Raw genomic sequence first — 15,353 nt, 5'->3', positions numbered from 1 at the left:
CTTAAGCACACAGCCAAGAGAATGCAGGAGTGGCTTCAGGACAAGTGTCTGAATATCCTTGAGTGGCCCAGCCAGAGCCTGGACTTGAACCCGATCAAACATCTCTGGAGAGACCTGAAAATATCTGCAGCGACGCTCCCCATCCAACCTGACAGAGCTTGAGAGAATCTGCAAAGAAGAATTGGGGAAATTCCCCAAATACTGGTGTGCCAAGCTTGTAGCGTCATACACAAAAAGACTCAAGGATGTAATCGCTGCCAAAGGTGCATCAACAAAGTACTGAGTAAAGGGACCAAATATTTATGTAAATGTGATATTTCATTTTTTTTTTTGTATACATTAGCAAACATTTCTAGAAACTTGTTTTTGCTTTGTCATTATGGGGTGTTGTGTGTAGATTGCTGAAAAAAAATGGAATTTTAGAATAAGGCTGAAACGTTAAATTTTTTGGGGGAAAAGTGAAGGGGTCTAAATACTTTCGGAATTTGCCCTAGTGAGAAGGTTCTGCCAGCGATAGACACTTTACAAACTGAATACAGACAAGTTCACATAGACATCATACAGATTATACAATATTGGAACGATAAACATAAAACTATATTATAGTCTGATTACAGTGGGAATATGCAATTTACAGAGGGGAGATAGATATAATATATAAGCAGAGGGAAGGATGCTGCCGTGGCGAATAAAGACAGTGTTATGCGTCGGTGTGATGCATTGTACAAAGGGTTTAACGAACCCACAACCACACAAACTTCCAGTGTGTGGGTACTTAAACATAATAGGCCTGTTAGATGCAGTGCCAACACACACACTCCCCCTCACAAGGAGTCGTCCCATTGCCTGGTATGGTGCTACTACACAGAGGCCCACTTGTAGAAGAAGCCAGGCATTATTTCCCTCCATCTATTATGCTGGGCCTTTTCTTTTCACTAATTCATCAAACTCAAGACCATTCCATTCAAGCCACTCCGGCTGAGCCCTCCGGCTCAAAATGTAGTCCCATCCCTACAGAGGAGCTGAGCATTTCTAACGCCTGTCCCATCTGTTGGCATGGCGGCCAAGATGAATGTGTACGCTGTGTATATTTTTAGACAGTGTAATCTGTGTGCTGTCCTTGTTTTGCCGTGCCACCCCCCACTATTTCCTTAGTTACACCGTTGACGTCACTCTCAAAGTCACATGATGGAGGAGACCGGTCAGGTTCAGATGACACAATTTGACACAGTGACACAGCCAGTAACCAAACAGTATGTTATCTGAGGTCATTTTTGGTCTGTTGTCATTTTTATTTTATTACAATTTTTCACCTTTATTTAACCAGGTAGGCCAGTTGAGAACAAGTTCTCATTTACAACTGCGACCTGGCCAAGATAAAGCAAAGCAGTACGGCACAAAGAACAACACAGAGTTACACATGGAATAAACAAACATACAGTCAATAGCACAATAGAAAAGTCTATATACAGTGTGTGCAAATTAAGTAAGATTAGGGAGGTAAGGCAATGAATAAGCCATAGTGGCGAAATAATTACAATTTAGCAAATAAACACTGGAGTGATAGATGTGCAGAAGATGACTGTGCAAGTAGAGATACTGGGGTGCAAAGGAGCAAATTTGTAAAAAATAAATAACAATATGGGGATGAGGTAGTTGGATGGGCTATTTACAGATGGGCTATGTACAGGTGCAATGATCTGTAAGCTGCTCTGATGCTTAAAGTTATTGAGGGAGATATGAGTCTCCAGCTTCAGTGATTTTTGCAATTCGATCCAGTCATTGTCGGCAGAGAACTGGAAGGAAAGGTGGCCAAATGAGGAATTGGCTTTGGGGGTGACCAGTGAAATATACCTGCTGGAGCACGTGCTACCGGTGGGTGCTGCTATGGTGACCAGTGAGCTGAGATAAGGCGTGGCTTTACCTAGCAAAGACTTATAGATGTCCACGATCCAGTGGGTTTGGCGACGAATGTGAAGCGAGGGCCAGCCAACGAGAGCATACAGGTCGCAGTGGTGGGTTGTATTTGGGGCTTTGGTGACGGATGGCACTGTGATAGACTGCATCCAATTTGCTGAGTAGAGTGTTGGAGGCTATTTTGTAAATGAGCACAGACCTGGATAGCATGACATAACTCTGCAGGCTGTCTCTGCAGTAGATTGCAACTCCACCCCCTTTGGCAGTTCTATCTTGGCACAAAATGTTATAGTTGGGGATGGAAATGTCAGAATTTTTGGTGGCCTTCCTAAGCCAGGATTCAGACACGACTAGGACATCAGGGTTGGTGGAGTGTGCTAAAGCAGTGGGGGAAAAAACTTAGGGAGGAGGCTTCTAATGTTAACCTCTCTGATCTCCCAAACCCGGATCCGGTATCGTGACTACAGCCTCAAGCTCATTACCATAACGCAACGTTAACTATTCATGAAAATCGCAAATGAAATGAAATAAATATGCCATCTCGCAAGCTTAGCCTTTTGTAAACAACACTGTCATCTCAGATTTTCAAAATATGCTTCTCAACCATAGGAAAACAATAATTTGTGTAAAAGTAGCTAGCTAGCAAAGCATTTAGCGTTAGCATTAGCGTTAGCATCCAGCACGCAACATTTCAACAAAAACATAAAAGCCTTCAAATAAAATCATTTACCTTTGAAGAACTTCTGATGTTTTCAATGAGGATACTCTCAGTTAGATAGCAGATGCTCAGTTTTTCCAAAAAGATTCTTTGTGTATTAGAAATAGCTCCGTTTTATACATCACATTTGGCTACCAAAAAAAAACAGAAAATTCAGTCCTCAAAACGCGAACTTTTTTCCAAATTAACTCCATAATATCGACTGAAAACATGGCAAACGTTGTTTAGAATCAATCATCAAGGTGTTTTTCACATATCTCTTCATTGATACATCGTTCTTGGACACATGGTTTCTCCCCTGAATCAAATGGTAAAGTACAAGCAGCTGGCAATTGCGCACCGAATTCCACGCAGGACACCAGGCGGACACTTGGAAAATGTAGTCTCTTATGGTCAATCTTCCAATGATATGCCTACAAATACGTCACAATGCTGCTAAGACCTTGGGCGAACGACAGAAAGTGTAGGCTCATTCCTTGCGCAATCACAGCCATATAAGGAGACAATGGAAAACAGAGCTTCAGAAATTCTGCTAATTCCTGGTTGATGCATCATCTTGGTTTCGCCTGTAGAATGAGTTCTGGGGCACTTACAGACAAAACCTTTGCAGATTCTGAAACTTCAGAGTGTTTTCTTTATGCATAGTCGAGCATCTTTTCGCATCTTTTCGTGACAAAATATCGCGCTTAAAACGGGAACGTTTTTTATCCAAAAATGAAATAGCGCCCCTAGAGATCTAACAGGTTAACATGCATTAAACCAAAGCTTTTATAGTTACAGAAGTCAACAAATGAGAGCACCTTGGGAATATGAGTGGAACTGAGGGCTAAAGGGCCTGGGTTAACCTCTACATCACCAGAAGAAGGAGGAGTAGGATAAGGGTACTGCTTAAGGCTATAAGAACTGGTCGTCTAGTGCGTTGGGGACACAGAATAAAAGGAGCAGATATCTGGGTGTGGTAGAATAGATTCAAGGCATAATCTAGTACAGCACAGTACATAATAGTACAGACAATGGTATGGTAGGATGTGAGTTCAGTGGAGGTAAACCTATGTGTTGCGTGATGATGGGAGAGGTTTTGTCTCTGGAGGCATCAATTAACGTAGGTGAGGTCTCCACATGTGTGTGAGATGGGACTAAGGAGCTACCTAAGGTATTTTGAGCGGGACTGTGTGCTCTACAGTGAAATAAAGCAATAAAAACAAGCAAAGACAGCAGTAGCCAAGGCATATTGACATTGGAGAGAGGCATAAAGCAATCACAGGTGTTGATCAGGAGAGCTAAGACAACAACTGGAAAATGGCGAAGAAAGAGCAGAGCGGGTCAGTTGGATACATACAGAACCTGAGTTCGAGGCTGGGTCCAACATGTAAACAAAATGAGGTACCATGATATTGAAACAGTCCAGGGGGGACCGCTAGCCGTGGCTAACAAAGACTTGTAGTTAGTTAGCTCCCGGTGGAACTTCCAGTTATAAGGAATAAAAATAGCAGATCTGTAACACATTTGGTGAGGCGGGTTGTAGGAAAGTATATTTAGTTCATAGATAGAAGTGAGATTAAGATATATATGAAAAAAGACCGGGTATTTACAAGGGATAAGACAAAGACAGATATACACGTCCTACTGCGCCGCCATCTTGGATATGAGGTGTAATTTCACAAGGGGCATTGACATTGACACTGTGGAGGACAATAACTACAGTCTTATACACCTAGACAGAATATATTTTTGTTTGTGAAGGCAGATACAAGTGCAAGTATTTGACAGAACCTCTCCTATAGGTGAATGTCCTGGCCCTGTCAATTTGTACCCGCGAGGCCTACCAGTCAATGAAAGAGCGGAATGTGGACGATGGCCACATCATCAATATTAACAGGTAGACTACAGCTTCTCTTCAGCCTGTTAAATGCCTGTTATAACTGACATTTTATATGATTTAAGATTCTCTCAGAAGATACAGTAAAGAGGGCCTACAATTTTACTCTTGGTTTTAGACAGAAGAGAAGTCTGAGGGATAGAGGATGTATCACATACATGCCATTCTCACTTTCTCTCCTTTTCTCCCTCCCTCGCTTACTGCTATAGTATGGGGGGACATAGAATGGTACCTAGTGCAGATGAACACTTCTACTGTGCCACTAAATATGCTGTTACTGCTCTAACGGAGGGGCTACGGCAAGAGCTGCGGGAAGCAAAGACTCACATCAGAGCCACGGTGAGAAGAGCAGCATTATTATTCTATCTTTTTCATATGAATCTGACAACTGTCTTATACAATTATTAGATATAAATTTGATTGTTTTGTGGGTGTGTACGTACATATACACGCTTGTGGTATGTGTTCGTCCGTCCGTGCGTGCGCACGAGTGTCTGTCTGTGTATGTGTACATAAACATCAATAACGAGCATGGTTTGTGCCTTCCTCTTCCATAGTGTATATCCCCTGGAATAGTGGAGACTGAGTTTGCCTTCCGGCACCACAACAGTGATCCAGAGAAAGCAGCTGCTGTGTATGAGAGTATAAAAGTAAGGCAGCTAGACTAGGAGTGTGGGTGGGTGGATGGGCCTACCTCTTCTCTCAATACAAATACATTAAGAAATGTTTGACTAATTAGCTTTTTTTTCCTCTGCAGTGTTTGAAAGCACAAGACATAGCCAGTGCAGTCACATACGTTCTGGGCACCCCGCCTCACGTCCAGGTAATGTAGTGCTCTGTCTGTGCTTCTGTCAATACTTGGCTTACTTATTTATATCTTGCCTCTTTCTCAAGTCAAGACTAACTCCTCTTAGATAGACCAATGGTACTATACACAGAGTGTACAAACCATTTGGCTCTTTCCATGACCGACTGACCGGGTGAATCCAGGTGAAAGCTATGATCCCTTATTGATCACTTGTTAAATCCTCTTCAATCAGTGTAGATGAAGGGGACAAGACAGGTTAAAGAGTACTTTTTAAGCTTTGAGACAATTGAGACATGGATTGTGTGTGTGCCATTCAGAGGGTGAATGGGCAAGACAAAGATTTAAGTCCCTTTGAGCGGGGTATGGTAGTAGGTGCCAGGAGCACAGGTTTTAGTGTGTCAAGATTTGCAACTATGCTGGGTTTCACGCTAAACAGTTTCCTGTATCAAGAATGGTCCACCACCGAAAGGACATCCAGCCAACTTGACACAACTGTGGGAAGCATTGACGTCAACATGGGCCAGTATCCCTGTGGAACGCTTTTTACACCTTGTAGAGTTCATGCCCCGACGAATTCAGGCTGTTCTGAGGGCAAAGGGGTGCAACTCAATATTAGGAAGGTGTTCCTAATGTTTTGTGCACTCAGTGTACATTGTTAATGGTCCTGACCTGCATAGTTTGAAACACCTCTTATATAGAGGACATTCATGCAGTTTGTTGAGTTTGTTTGTGTATGTAACCCTGCTTGTCGGCCTCTAGATCGGAGATGTGCAGATGAGGCCGGTGGAACAGGTGTCATAGCAACCGAGCAAGAAGGAATCAGCTGAAGGAGCAGATAGAGCCATGGTGACGACTCCTTAGCGACCCCTGCCGGGCAACGACGAAAATAAACTAGTATTCAACTGGATTTGGAGTGAAGGGATCTGTTTGAGGGGGCGTGGAGGTGGCTGTGTGTGGTGGGGGGGGGGGGGGATCTCTGGTGAGGAAAGGGTGGGCAGGTACTCTTAACCACCACTGAATTACTATGAGTGCTGCAACATGGTCTTTGGTGTATTGCTCTGAAGCCACTGCAAACTTAGGAGAGGAGGGTTGTTGCTCCTGTGGTCATATGCCTGCCTGACCATCTTGACAGAGGGAAGAGTATGCCATGAATTGCATTTTTGTTTTTGTAAGTCATAATACATATCTGTTTAAAATGATGGAAGACAACACTGCTATTCAATAAAGAATGATAATTATATATATATATATATTTTTTTTTGTATAGGTATTTTAGCTTTGATTATTGGTAGATGTGGCTGATATTCTGTACTCCCTAACCATAGATGCTCAATCCATTTCTACGGTCTTATGTTTTTAATAACAAGCAGATTTGGTTATCCTGGTATTAAGTCTGCTCGTATGTTTTTCAAAACCCATGTTAACCATCACTAATCAGAAAATGTGTATACGGGACATTCAAGCACGATTACGCAACCCCATCACTTTGGAGCAAGTGTATTTCCCCACTCCCATATGATTTTAAATTGTTTTGCACTTTGGATCCATTTGGAGGAGTATAAAGAAAACGCTGTCATCTTGTCTAGAGGAAGTAACTTACTTGTATACTCTCCCCAAGTGTGTACTTGTATGATATAGTAGATGTTTATCAATAAAAATAATTTAGGGATTGTCAAAGGTGGCTCCTTTTTGTGCACCATTATTTGTTTTGATCATGTGTTAAATCTTTTGATAGCAATTTACTGTCAATCTAAATAACCCTACAGTGTTAGTTATTCTGTTAATTGAACAAATATAAACTAGATGGCATAATCTCAGACAGGTTTGTAAACTGAACCCCTCAGAATATAGGCACCACCAACTGATGATCATAACTTGGCACACCCTTTGGCTCTTGAGTCAGTTGGCTTTTTATTTTGCCTTACATTTGTACAGTATGATTATATATTGCCTACAATGACAATATTTACTGATTATTCTTATAATACTTATTTTAATAAGTATTATACCTATTTTAATCAGGCATCAATTCCTTTCAAACATATGTTGTTTAAAATGTTATGTAAAATACTCATGACTTTTCCAATAAATTGAGTCACGGAAAGTGACCATTTTGTCAGATTGCAATGGATATAATACATAATATATAGCCTATAGGTCGTTTTCAATAAAACGTCACAATAACATTGTGCGACAGGTAGCCTAATGGTTAGCGTGTTGGGCCAGCTAGTTCAAATCCCCGAGCTGACAAGGTAAAAATCTGTTATCCCACTGTTATCCCACTGTTCCTAGGCCATCATTGTAAATAAGAATTTGTTCTTAACTGACTTGCCCAGTTAAATAAAAAAAATAACTTCCAATTTTCAACAGCGTTTTTAAGTGTTTAACCTCTATGGGATTGGTGTTGCTAATGTGACTAGAATTATGTAAATTACAGCAAACTTTGCAGGACATAGACATGTCTTATATGGGCAAAAAGCTTAAATTCTTGTTAATCGAACTGCACTGACCAATTTACAGTAGCTATTACAATAAAAAAAATACCATGCTATTGTTTGAGGAGAGTGCACAACAACAAAAAACTCACGTCAACTGGTTTGATACATTCACCTCTGAAGGTAAATAATGTACTTACATTCAGTAATCTTGCTCTGATTTGTCATCTTGAGGGTCCCAGAGATAAAATGTAGCATACTTTTGTTTGATAAAACTGAGTTCTACAGTTTGAACTCCTACTGTCTCTGGCTCCACACCAACCCTGCCCGGCCATCTAGATGTGTGAAGGTTAGTGTTTTTCTGTAGGGAAGCTAATTATCCATCATGTATGACATTCCTGGGAGTGTGTAAACTTACATTTTGTATTACCATAGTTGTGTATGTTCTCTATTGTTTTGTACTTAAATATATCAATTGACCAATTAGGCACATTTTGGCAGACTTGGTACAAAATATTGTGCAGTATTGCAATGCACTGCTGCCATCTGGTGGCCAAAGTCTAAATTGTGCCTAAACGCCTATATGATATTAACATTTCTCTTGAATTTCAAAGATTATTATTTTTTTTAAATAGAAAATGCACGTATTTTTGTTGGTATTAACTTTTACAAGATCTAATGTATTATTCTAGACATTAATTTCACATTTCCACAAACTTAAGTCTTTCCTTTCAAATGGTATCAATAATAGGCATATCCTTGCTTCGGGTCCTGAGCTACATGCAGTTGGATTTGGGTATGTCATTTTTGGGGAAAATTGAAAAAAGGTATAGGCTACATGATATAGGCTACATTGATTGATGGACCACGTACATTTCGCTAGCTAGCTAATAACAGATCACGTCAATATGGCTAGATAACAAGCAAACGTTCAAGGGTTAAACTAGATGACTATATCCAAATGTTGTTTGATTTACTTGCCATCTATATTGGTGATGACAGTAGTCCGACTGACAATTTACCAGGACGTGGACTTGCCGACTGTCAAAGTCTTTCCAAAAGCCCAATCTCTGATGATGCAAGGTAATGATGATGTTTGCTTAGCTAGCTACATGTCAAATCGATAGGCACCTTCATGTATCTGAAATTACATGATCAGTGATGTTTAATCCTCATGAAAAGCATGCAGTTACTTGCTGTATAACTGATGATAGAGGTACATGTGTACAATTGTTTTGCATGGAATAATGGGGAATTTGTAGTTCTGACTATTAAAACCAAATAGTCGTAACATTTATGTAACAATCCCTTAAACAGCATGTAGTTGTCAATTGTTTTAGCGGAGCTGTGGGTCTCCTTGCCCCCTGACCCGCAGCAGCCAAATCAAACATATGGTGGCATTTTATTGTAAAAAACATATTACATAAGGAATATTTTAACAAGACGTTCCAAATGCTGCATTTGGTAGATTATTTTATTAACTGCTGTGCTGATCCATAGCTACTGCATCATACTGTACATGTTTTACTAATATATAGCCCCATGGTGGTGGTGTCATAATACCCATAAAACCTAGCGGTAAACCGGAAATGGTTCCAATAATTTTACCACCATTAATTTTTCCAACAGGGAATTTTAGAAACACTTAAAATAAGGGCTGTGTTTTGTGTAGGATTACTCTGACGTGACGTTTTGATAACCATGTATATCTCTCTCGGACAAGGTGAATTTTATCAATATATTCATCTCTATTACTCTGATTTGAAAATGCTAATTAGAATTAAAAGAGACATGCAAATTCCTGCAAGCTCCTGCACGTCATCTCTAGCTGACACCTTTGCTCTAACATGTATTGTGCAATGTAACACTTGTCAATTTAAAGAAATGTTTCCAATTTATTAATGACAATTTTGCTAACATATAGTTAATCAAGAGTCCCATCCAGATCATTATGGCATTTCTAGTTCTTTATGATAGCCACATTAGCAGCTAAAAAGGCATTTCATTTTGGGGGGGTAATACATGCGAATATATTGATAAAAGTCACCATGTGAGGTTTACACAGTTATCAAAAAGTCACGTCAGGGTAAGCCTACATGAAAACACAGTTTCTAAAATCCGCTATTGGAAAAATTTACTGTGGAAAAACAATTTGAACCATATCCTTGTTTGACTACTAGGTTTTATGGGTATTATGACTCACTGTGGTACTCTAGAAATACATGTAATACCTCCTCAGTTGTGTTAACCACAAGGTGCTGCTCAAGTGAAAGCTAACATGCTTGAAGGGCAGAACAACAACATCCATAACTAACAGTTCTCACACCGTTGTACTTTGGTTATCCATGGCTACATATAGAAAACATATTACCAAAGTTCAGACAGTGCAACATATGGACAGGTTAAGGTCTATTAATCATGTACCAGTACCCACTCATGACCAATTCTGATCTTTCAAAGCAGAGATAGGTAATCTTCTTGGGTCCAGGCCCATTTCTTCTATTTGTTATTACATAATTGACTTTAACAGTGTTTTAAAAATATCTGTCATTCACTCCATGAAGGAGAACAACCCACTTCCCCATGAGCAGAAGTCCCAAACAACACCAATAGGAATGTTGTTGGACGGTTTTTGTCACGTCATCCACAGACAGTGTGGTTCCCAGTGCCAATGTGAATCAGGATTGACATCCTTAGTGAACCCTCACCTGGCTCTCCAAGCCTAGCATAGTCCCAGAATCCCAGGCTGGTACAGAGGCCATCAGTAGGGAGAGTCAGTATCAGAGGTTTGTCTGAATGTGAGGCTTCTCTGTTTCTCTACCTAAGGAGCTGATGACTGCTATGTTTGGGTATGTGTCTCCTCCCCTCTCGTTCTCCAGTGCATAGGGGGTGATTGACTTTACTAATCTCTGGGGGGAGGAAGACAAGACATTATTAGAAGTCTTTAACAACATATGAATTTGGACTAATTCTGTCCAACAACTTTGCTTAGCCATTACACCAGAACTAGGCTTGGGCGGTAGACCATATATACCATATACTGGGGCATTTGGAAATAGCACCGGGATGGTTTTTCAATACCATTGAAACTATTTCTTTGAAGTGTTTCGATAAATGTTAATATTTGTAGCTAATTTTTAAGTGAATACCTGCAGTCAACTTGTGCAATACATTAGGAGATAAAGCAAATCGCTTTCTTCGTTTCACCTGTCACATTATGACGTTTACCGTAGTTCCCCAGATCAGTTGAGTCCAGCTGTGTATTGACAAGGGTCGCGTTTTATATTGGAAGTCAGTGTTTTTTAGCTTCAATAGAGTGATCAGGGGCATGCAACTTCAGTTTCCTTCACCGAAAATTAATTAGTGCAACACATTCGGCAGAAAATAGCTTCATTTTCATCAGATGACAACAGAAGTGCAACGCTATTTGGCTGGCAGCCACACAAGTAAATGAGCTTACAATGAAAAAGCTGGTATTTTTTGCAAATGATGGATGGCCATCATATTTCTAATGTTTATCATAGAAAGAATGTAGCCAGCTACATTTCCTGTTGTTAATCTTGCATTTTAGCAGAGAAAAGCAGGCTACACCGAAAGTGCTGGAGAAAAGTAGCTACTGTGAGAGCAAAAATGCAAGATTATGTTATAATAGTGTAATTGCATCAAATGGTTGTCTTATGCAACAGAATAGAGGGTTCTTATAACTCTATTGTGTCTGTGTGAACTGAAAGTGGGCCTCTTGGAGATTGAACAATGACAGGAGATTTACAATGTCTACACAATGAGAACAGTTTTTACAGCAGATACTGTCTGCTGTGAATTAACTTTCATACAAATCTTAACCTTGTGACCCATTCCATACATCTGTTGTTTGTCATGTAGACTGAAGGGGGTGTATCTTGGCTATAAAAGGCCTTTGTCTCAGGGCTCTCAACGAATCATCTGAGGGTGATTCATTGACCAGCCATTATTATCGTAGAGCACTCAATCGATTCACTTTATATGTGTGTGTTGTATTGACCTGTTCCCGTATTAATAAGTGAATAAAGATTTAGTTTAAGTATAACTCTGACTTGTGTGATAAGTTTGTCTCTCCTCATTTGATATTAAAGAAATTAACCACCATACTACACATCAGTCAGAGCGCTGTCTGCTGATAGAATGCATTGGTGAATTCTCATCCAAGTGGAGAAGAGCAACTAAAGCTCAAAATTAGTCTGATGCCAAGCAGAAATTACAATAAAGCATTTTAGATGCGTTTACAAAACGCAGCAAGATATTTCTTATGCGTTTTATCTTTTTTTCTGAGTAAAAAAACACAGAATTCTGCATTAACGCGTCCCCTAAGTTTAACTTGCTAGTTATTCAAGTAAGTGGCGGAATTAATAAGGAGACGGATCATCATATAGTGTTAGCATTCTGCCATGTTTGAGAAATCTGTACAGCTTCCACTGCTATCTTGATTTCCTTGAGTTTTTTTCTCCTCTCCGTTGTCGGCCCATCTGGTCCCCCCCTCCTCTTCTCCGAGCAGAGCAGGCAGGCCCATTGCCCTAGCGACTCCAGACTCCACACAGACTCAGCATGTACACAAGCTTCTCCAGAACCAGTACTTTTCTTCCTTCAGACAAGCATTCCTTAAAACTTTGTTCATTTACAAGCGAATGTGAATGAGAGACATTGTGCAAATGTCCAAACTCACCAAAAATTACATTCGGTAGCGCCTACCTAATAAATGTATCATTTTATGAGCTGGATTGCCTGTCTTTGCAATTAGTTTATTTTCATTCGTGTTTGTTAGCATATTTAGCTTGTAGCTTCCATGGAAATTCGCAATTATTGTGCTAATTTTGCATTCTGGTAATTGACACCCAATGGGCTTTTTTGCATTTTTCTATGCCCCCAAGTGTACTAAGCTGGCAATACCGTAAGTCCTGGGATGAGAGAAGGACAGAATGACGATATGAAAATCTGGATACTGCCCCACTCTATCCAGAACCTCTTGACAAGGTTGCTAGGTGTTGTACTAAGGTCAAAATAATGCTATAGGTAGAGAGAGAGAGATTGATAGTAATACAGTACCTCAGTGAAGGAGCCTGGCAGAACCCACAGTGTGTGAAGAGCTCCGAGTGGGATCCAGATGATGGATGCCATAGCGATGACCCAGCCAATCCCCTGAGCCCACGGGGGATACACGTAGTCCTCATAGCGAGCTGGTTTAAATTGGATGATTGTGAACACCAGGATAATCTGTTGCACCAGAGGAGAGAGAGGGATGATACAAATACCTTTATCAATTGCATTCAAAGTATACCTACTCTCAAAACCAGATATGCCCTTGTCATTTTTTTATTTTTTTTACATTTGACAATGTCAACTGTATGGCAAGTTATTTGTAGACACTATAGTTCTGTTAGGGTGAATGAGGATGACTCACAGTGATCAGAAGAGGAGCCACAAACATCCAGCACACTCTGAAGAAGATATTAGGCCTATTTCCTGTCATCTCCTTTAAGTTTGCCGAAAGCCTCCTCACACCTGTCAGAATGAATGTATTAATTTCATTCCTGTAATGACTAACACGCATATGTTAGACACACACTGGTCTCACCATAAAGTCCGCAGATGGCCAGCACCTCAAAGAAGGCCAGGAACATGAGAGACACTATGGCCGTGTAGTGGTCCATCAGCTGGAATACATAGATCCCCACCTGGTCAAAGAGAGAGAGTATTTAATACCAGCTGTAAGAAAGAACTAATCTCTCGTGGACAGAACGTTACATCAAGTGACGTAACATATGCTAAAATAATCTGGGATGCAACGACTAATGAGTAAAAATAGTTCCAGTGCTTTGGCATTCTGTCACTGATTATTTAGAAGTATCAGGGTTGGGTGAATGTGGTGCTTAAAGTGTGGGCAAAGTTTTCAAGCAATGATTTCAAGTGGAAAGTTTTTGGAAGGAGGGGGGGCTTTGGCTGAGATTTAGCATTTAAAAAGGTGGAGACTAATCTAGTCTTGTTAGTACCTTTTCTCATACATCTCCACCTAGAAACTAATCAAGCATCTGATGCAATTACTGTATATACGATTTTAGTTCTGAGTTTCTGAGATTAATAAATAATTAATCACACTACATTATTAAAATGTTATCCTTTTTTGGTTCAATATAGCACGATTTCATCTAACAGTGTACATTTTGGTGGAGTATAATTATATTACCCTAAGTGCACTTTATTACTAATCGAGTCCACTACTTGTCCTGGATTATTGCTGTGCTGGAGTTGTCTGATGAGTGTACACCTATATGGTCTAGGCATACACTCCAGGGTACCTGCATGACATGGGGTATTCCCAGCAGAAAGGCAGTGCTGCAGACTGCCAGCACCAGCATCTCCTTGTGTCTCAGGAACTTCATCAGGGGCCCTCCAAACCCATCCATTAGGCTGGTCGCCATCACCTCCACCATGGCAAACTGAGACATATATATACTTTTTAAAGTCATAACATGGTAACATTCCAACATGGAGATACCAATATAATAACGTATTTTTGCATATTTATTTTTTGTAAATATAAAGTACACACCAGATACAAACATACACATACAAACGACAATTTACAGACGGACACAAACAACGACATCTCATCTGCTCAGACCCGCATACTCACAACCCCATCCCTAGTGCCTGCAATATTGTTTGCCACGTGGCCTTAAATTGTGCCTATTTGTTTTTCTCAGTCGCCCATGCTGTTTCAATAAAAAATACTTTCGATTTTTCCATTGTGTTAATGATGGCAAATTGATTGATGTCTACATTTTCAGGATACGTTTTTTCATGTTGAGTGATGAAAAGAGAATTGTCCAGCCCATTGGGTATCTCACTACACTCCCATATTCCATGTCTGGAAATATGCAGACAGACAGATTACATTTACATTTACACTGTAATACTTCTGACAGCCAACTTTCTAGCTCCGCCCATAACTTTATTGCATTCCCAGAAAGCATGGATTATTGAGTCCTTGTTAGTTTTACACTTATAATAAATGCTTTCTTACTGCAACTATCTGGTAACAATGATTTGGCATTTTTTCATCTGTGTCAAAAATACATAATGCCCTTCAGTTAGAATCTTGACATTCTTTTCTCATCATTTAATGGCTGTTTTATGAGGCCAATCGGCGGATGGCGATGAGTCTTGTGACTGTCCTTTCAACCTGGCAGGTAGGACAAACCTAAACAAACTGAAAACTAAGCACCACTATCTGCATGTGAAGGATAGGCTGTCACTTTAACCCTACCTACATGTGCATATTACTAGGGATGCAGGGTATATCGGTGAGCATATCGGAATCGGACGATATTAGCTAAAAATGCCAACATCGGCCCGATGTTGGCAAAACCGATGTCAAAGCTGACATGCATGCCTATATAACGTAGGTAGATGACGTAATGACACCACAAAAAATATAGCGCTTCACAGAACAAAAGCAGAAAAATACTAAGCGCACACATCCAACAACTAAACAAGTTCAAGTCGAGCAGTCATTTGAAAGAGTAAGAACATTTCAGCAAGACAACTCAAAGGCGAAATCCA

At 40.2% G+C, this 15,353-nt stretch overlaps 2 protein-coding genes across 3 annotated transcripts in view; one reads left to right on the top strand and one right to left on the bottom strand.

Annotated features, from left to right (window-relative positions):
* LOC110537508 (dehydrogenase/reductase SDR family member 11) overlaps positions 1-6,999 on the top strand; it is a 43,061-nt gene extending 36,062 nt beyond the window's left edge. Inside the window, exons 3-7 of the mRNA XM_021623601.3 lie at positions 4,420-4,514; positions 4,724-4,853; positions 5,072-5,164; positions 5,272-5,337; positions 6,082-6,999. Of these exons, the coding sequence (XP_021479276.1) occupies positions 4,420-4,514; positions 4,724-4,853; positions 5,072-5,164; positions 5,272-5,337; positions 6,082-6,123 (426 nt within the window). The 3' untranslated portion in view covers positions 6,124-6,999. The remainder of the gene's footprint in view (positions 1-4,419; positions 4,515-4,723; positions 4,854-5,071; positions 5,165-5,271; positions 5,338-6,081) is intronic.
* A 2,214-nt stretch (positions 7,000-9,213) lies between these two features.
* Positions 9,214-15,353, bottom strand: part of si:ch211-283g2.1 (sodium- and chloride-dependent GABA transporter ine) — a 31,057-nt gene continuing 24,917 nt past the window's right edge. For both annotated transcript variants that reach the window (XM_090192379.1, XM_036937471.2), the window contains 5 exons: positions 14,087-14,227; positions 13,366-13,465; positions 13,192-13,292; positions 12,837-13,004; positions 9,214-10,666 (listed from right to left, as the gene is read on the bottom strand). In XM_090192379.1, the coding sequence (XP_090048505.1) occupies positions 10,538-10,666; positions 12,837-13,004; positions 13,192-13,292; positions 13,366-13,465; positions 14,087-14,227 (639 nt within the window). In that variant the 3' untranslated portion in view covers positions 9,214-10,537. The remainder of the gene's footprint in view (positions 10,667-12,836; positions 13,005-13,191; positions 13,293-13,365; positions 13,466-14,086; positions 14,228-15,353) is intronic.

This window comes from Oncorhynchus mykiss, chromosome 12 (assembly GCF_057628025.1).
Source record: "Oncorhynchus mykiss isolate SJ-2025 chromosome 12, ASM5762802v1, whole genome shotgun sequence".
NCBI lineage: Eukaryota > Metazoa > Chordata > Actinopteri > Salmoniformes > Salmonidae > Oncorhynchus > Oncorhynchus mykiss.
The sequence above is the reverse complement of the archived record's forward strand: the minus strand, read 5'-3'. Positions and strand labels throughout refer to the sequence as shown.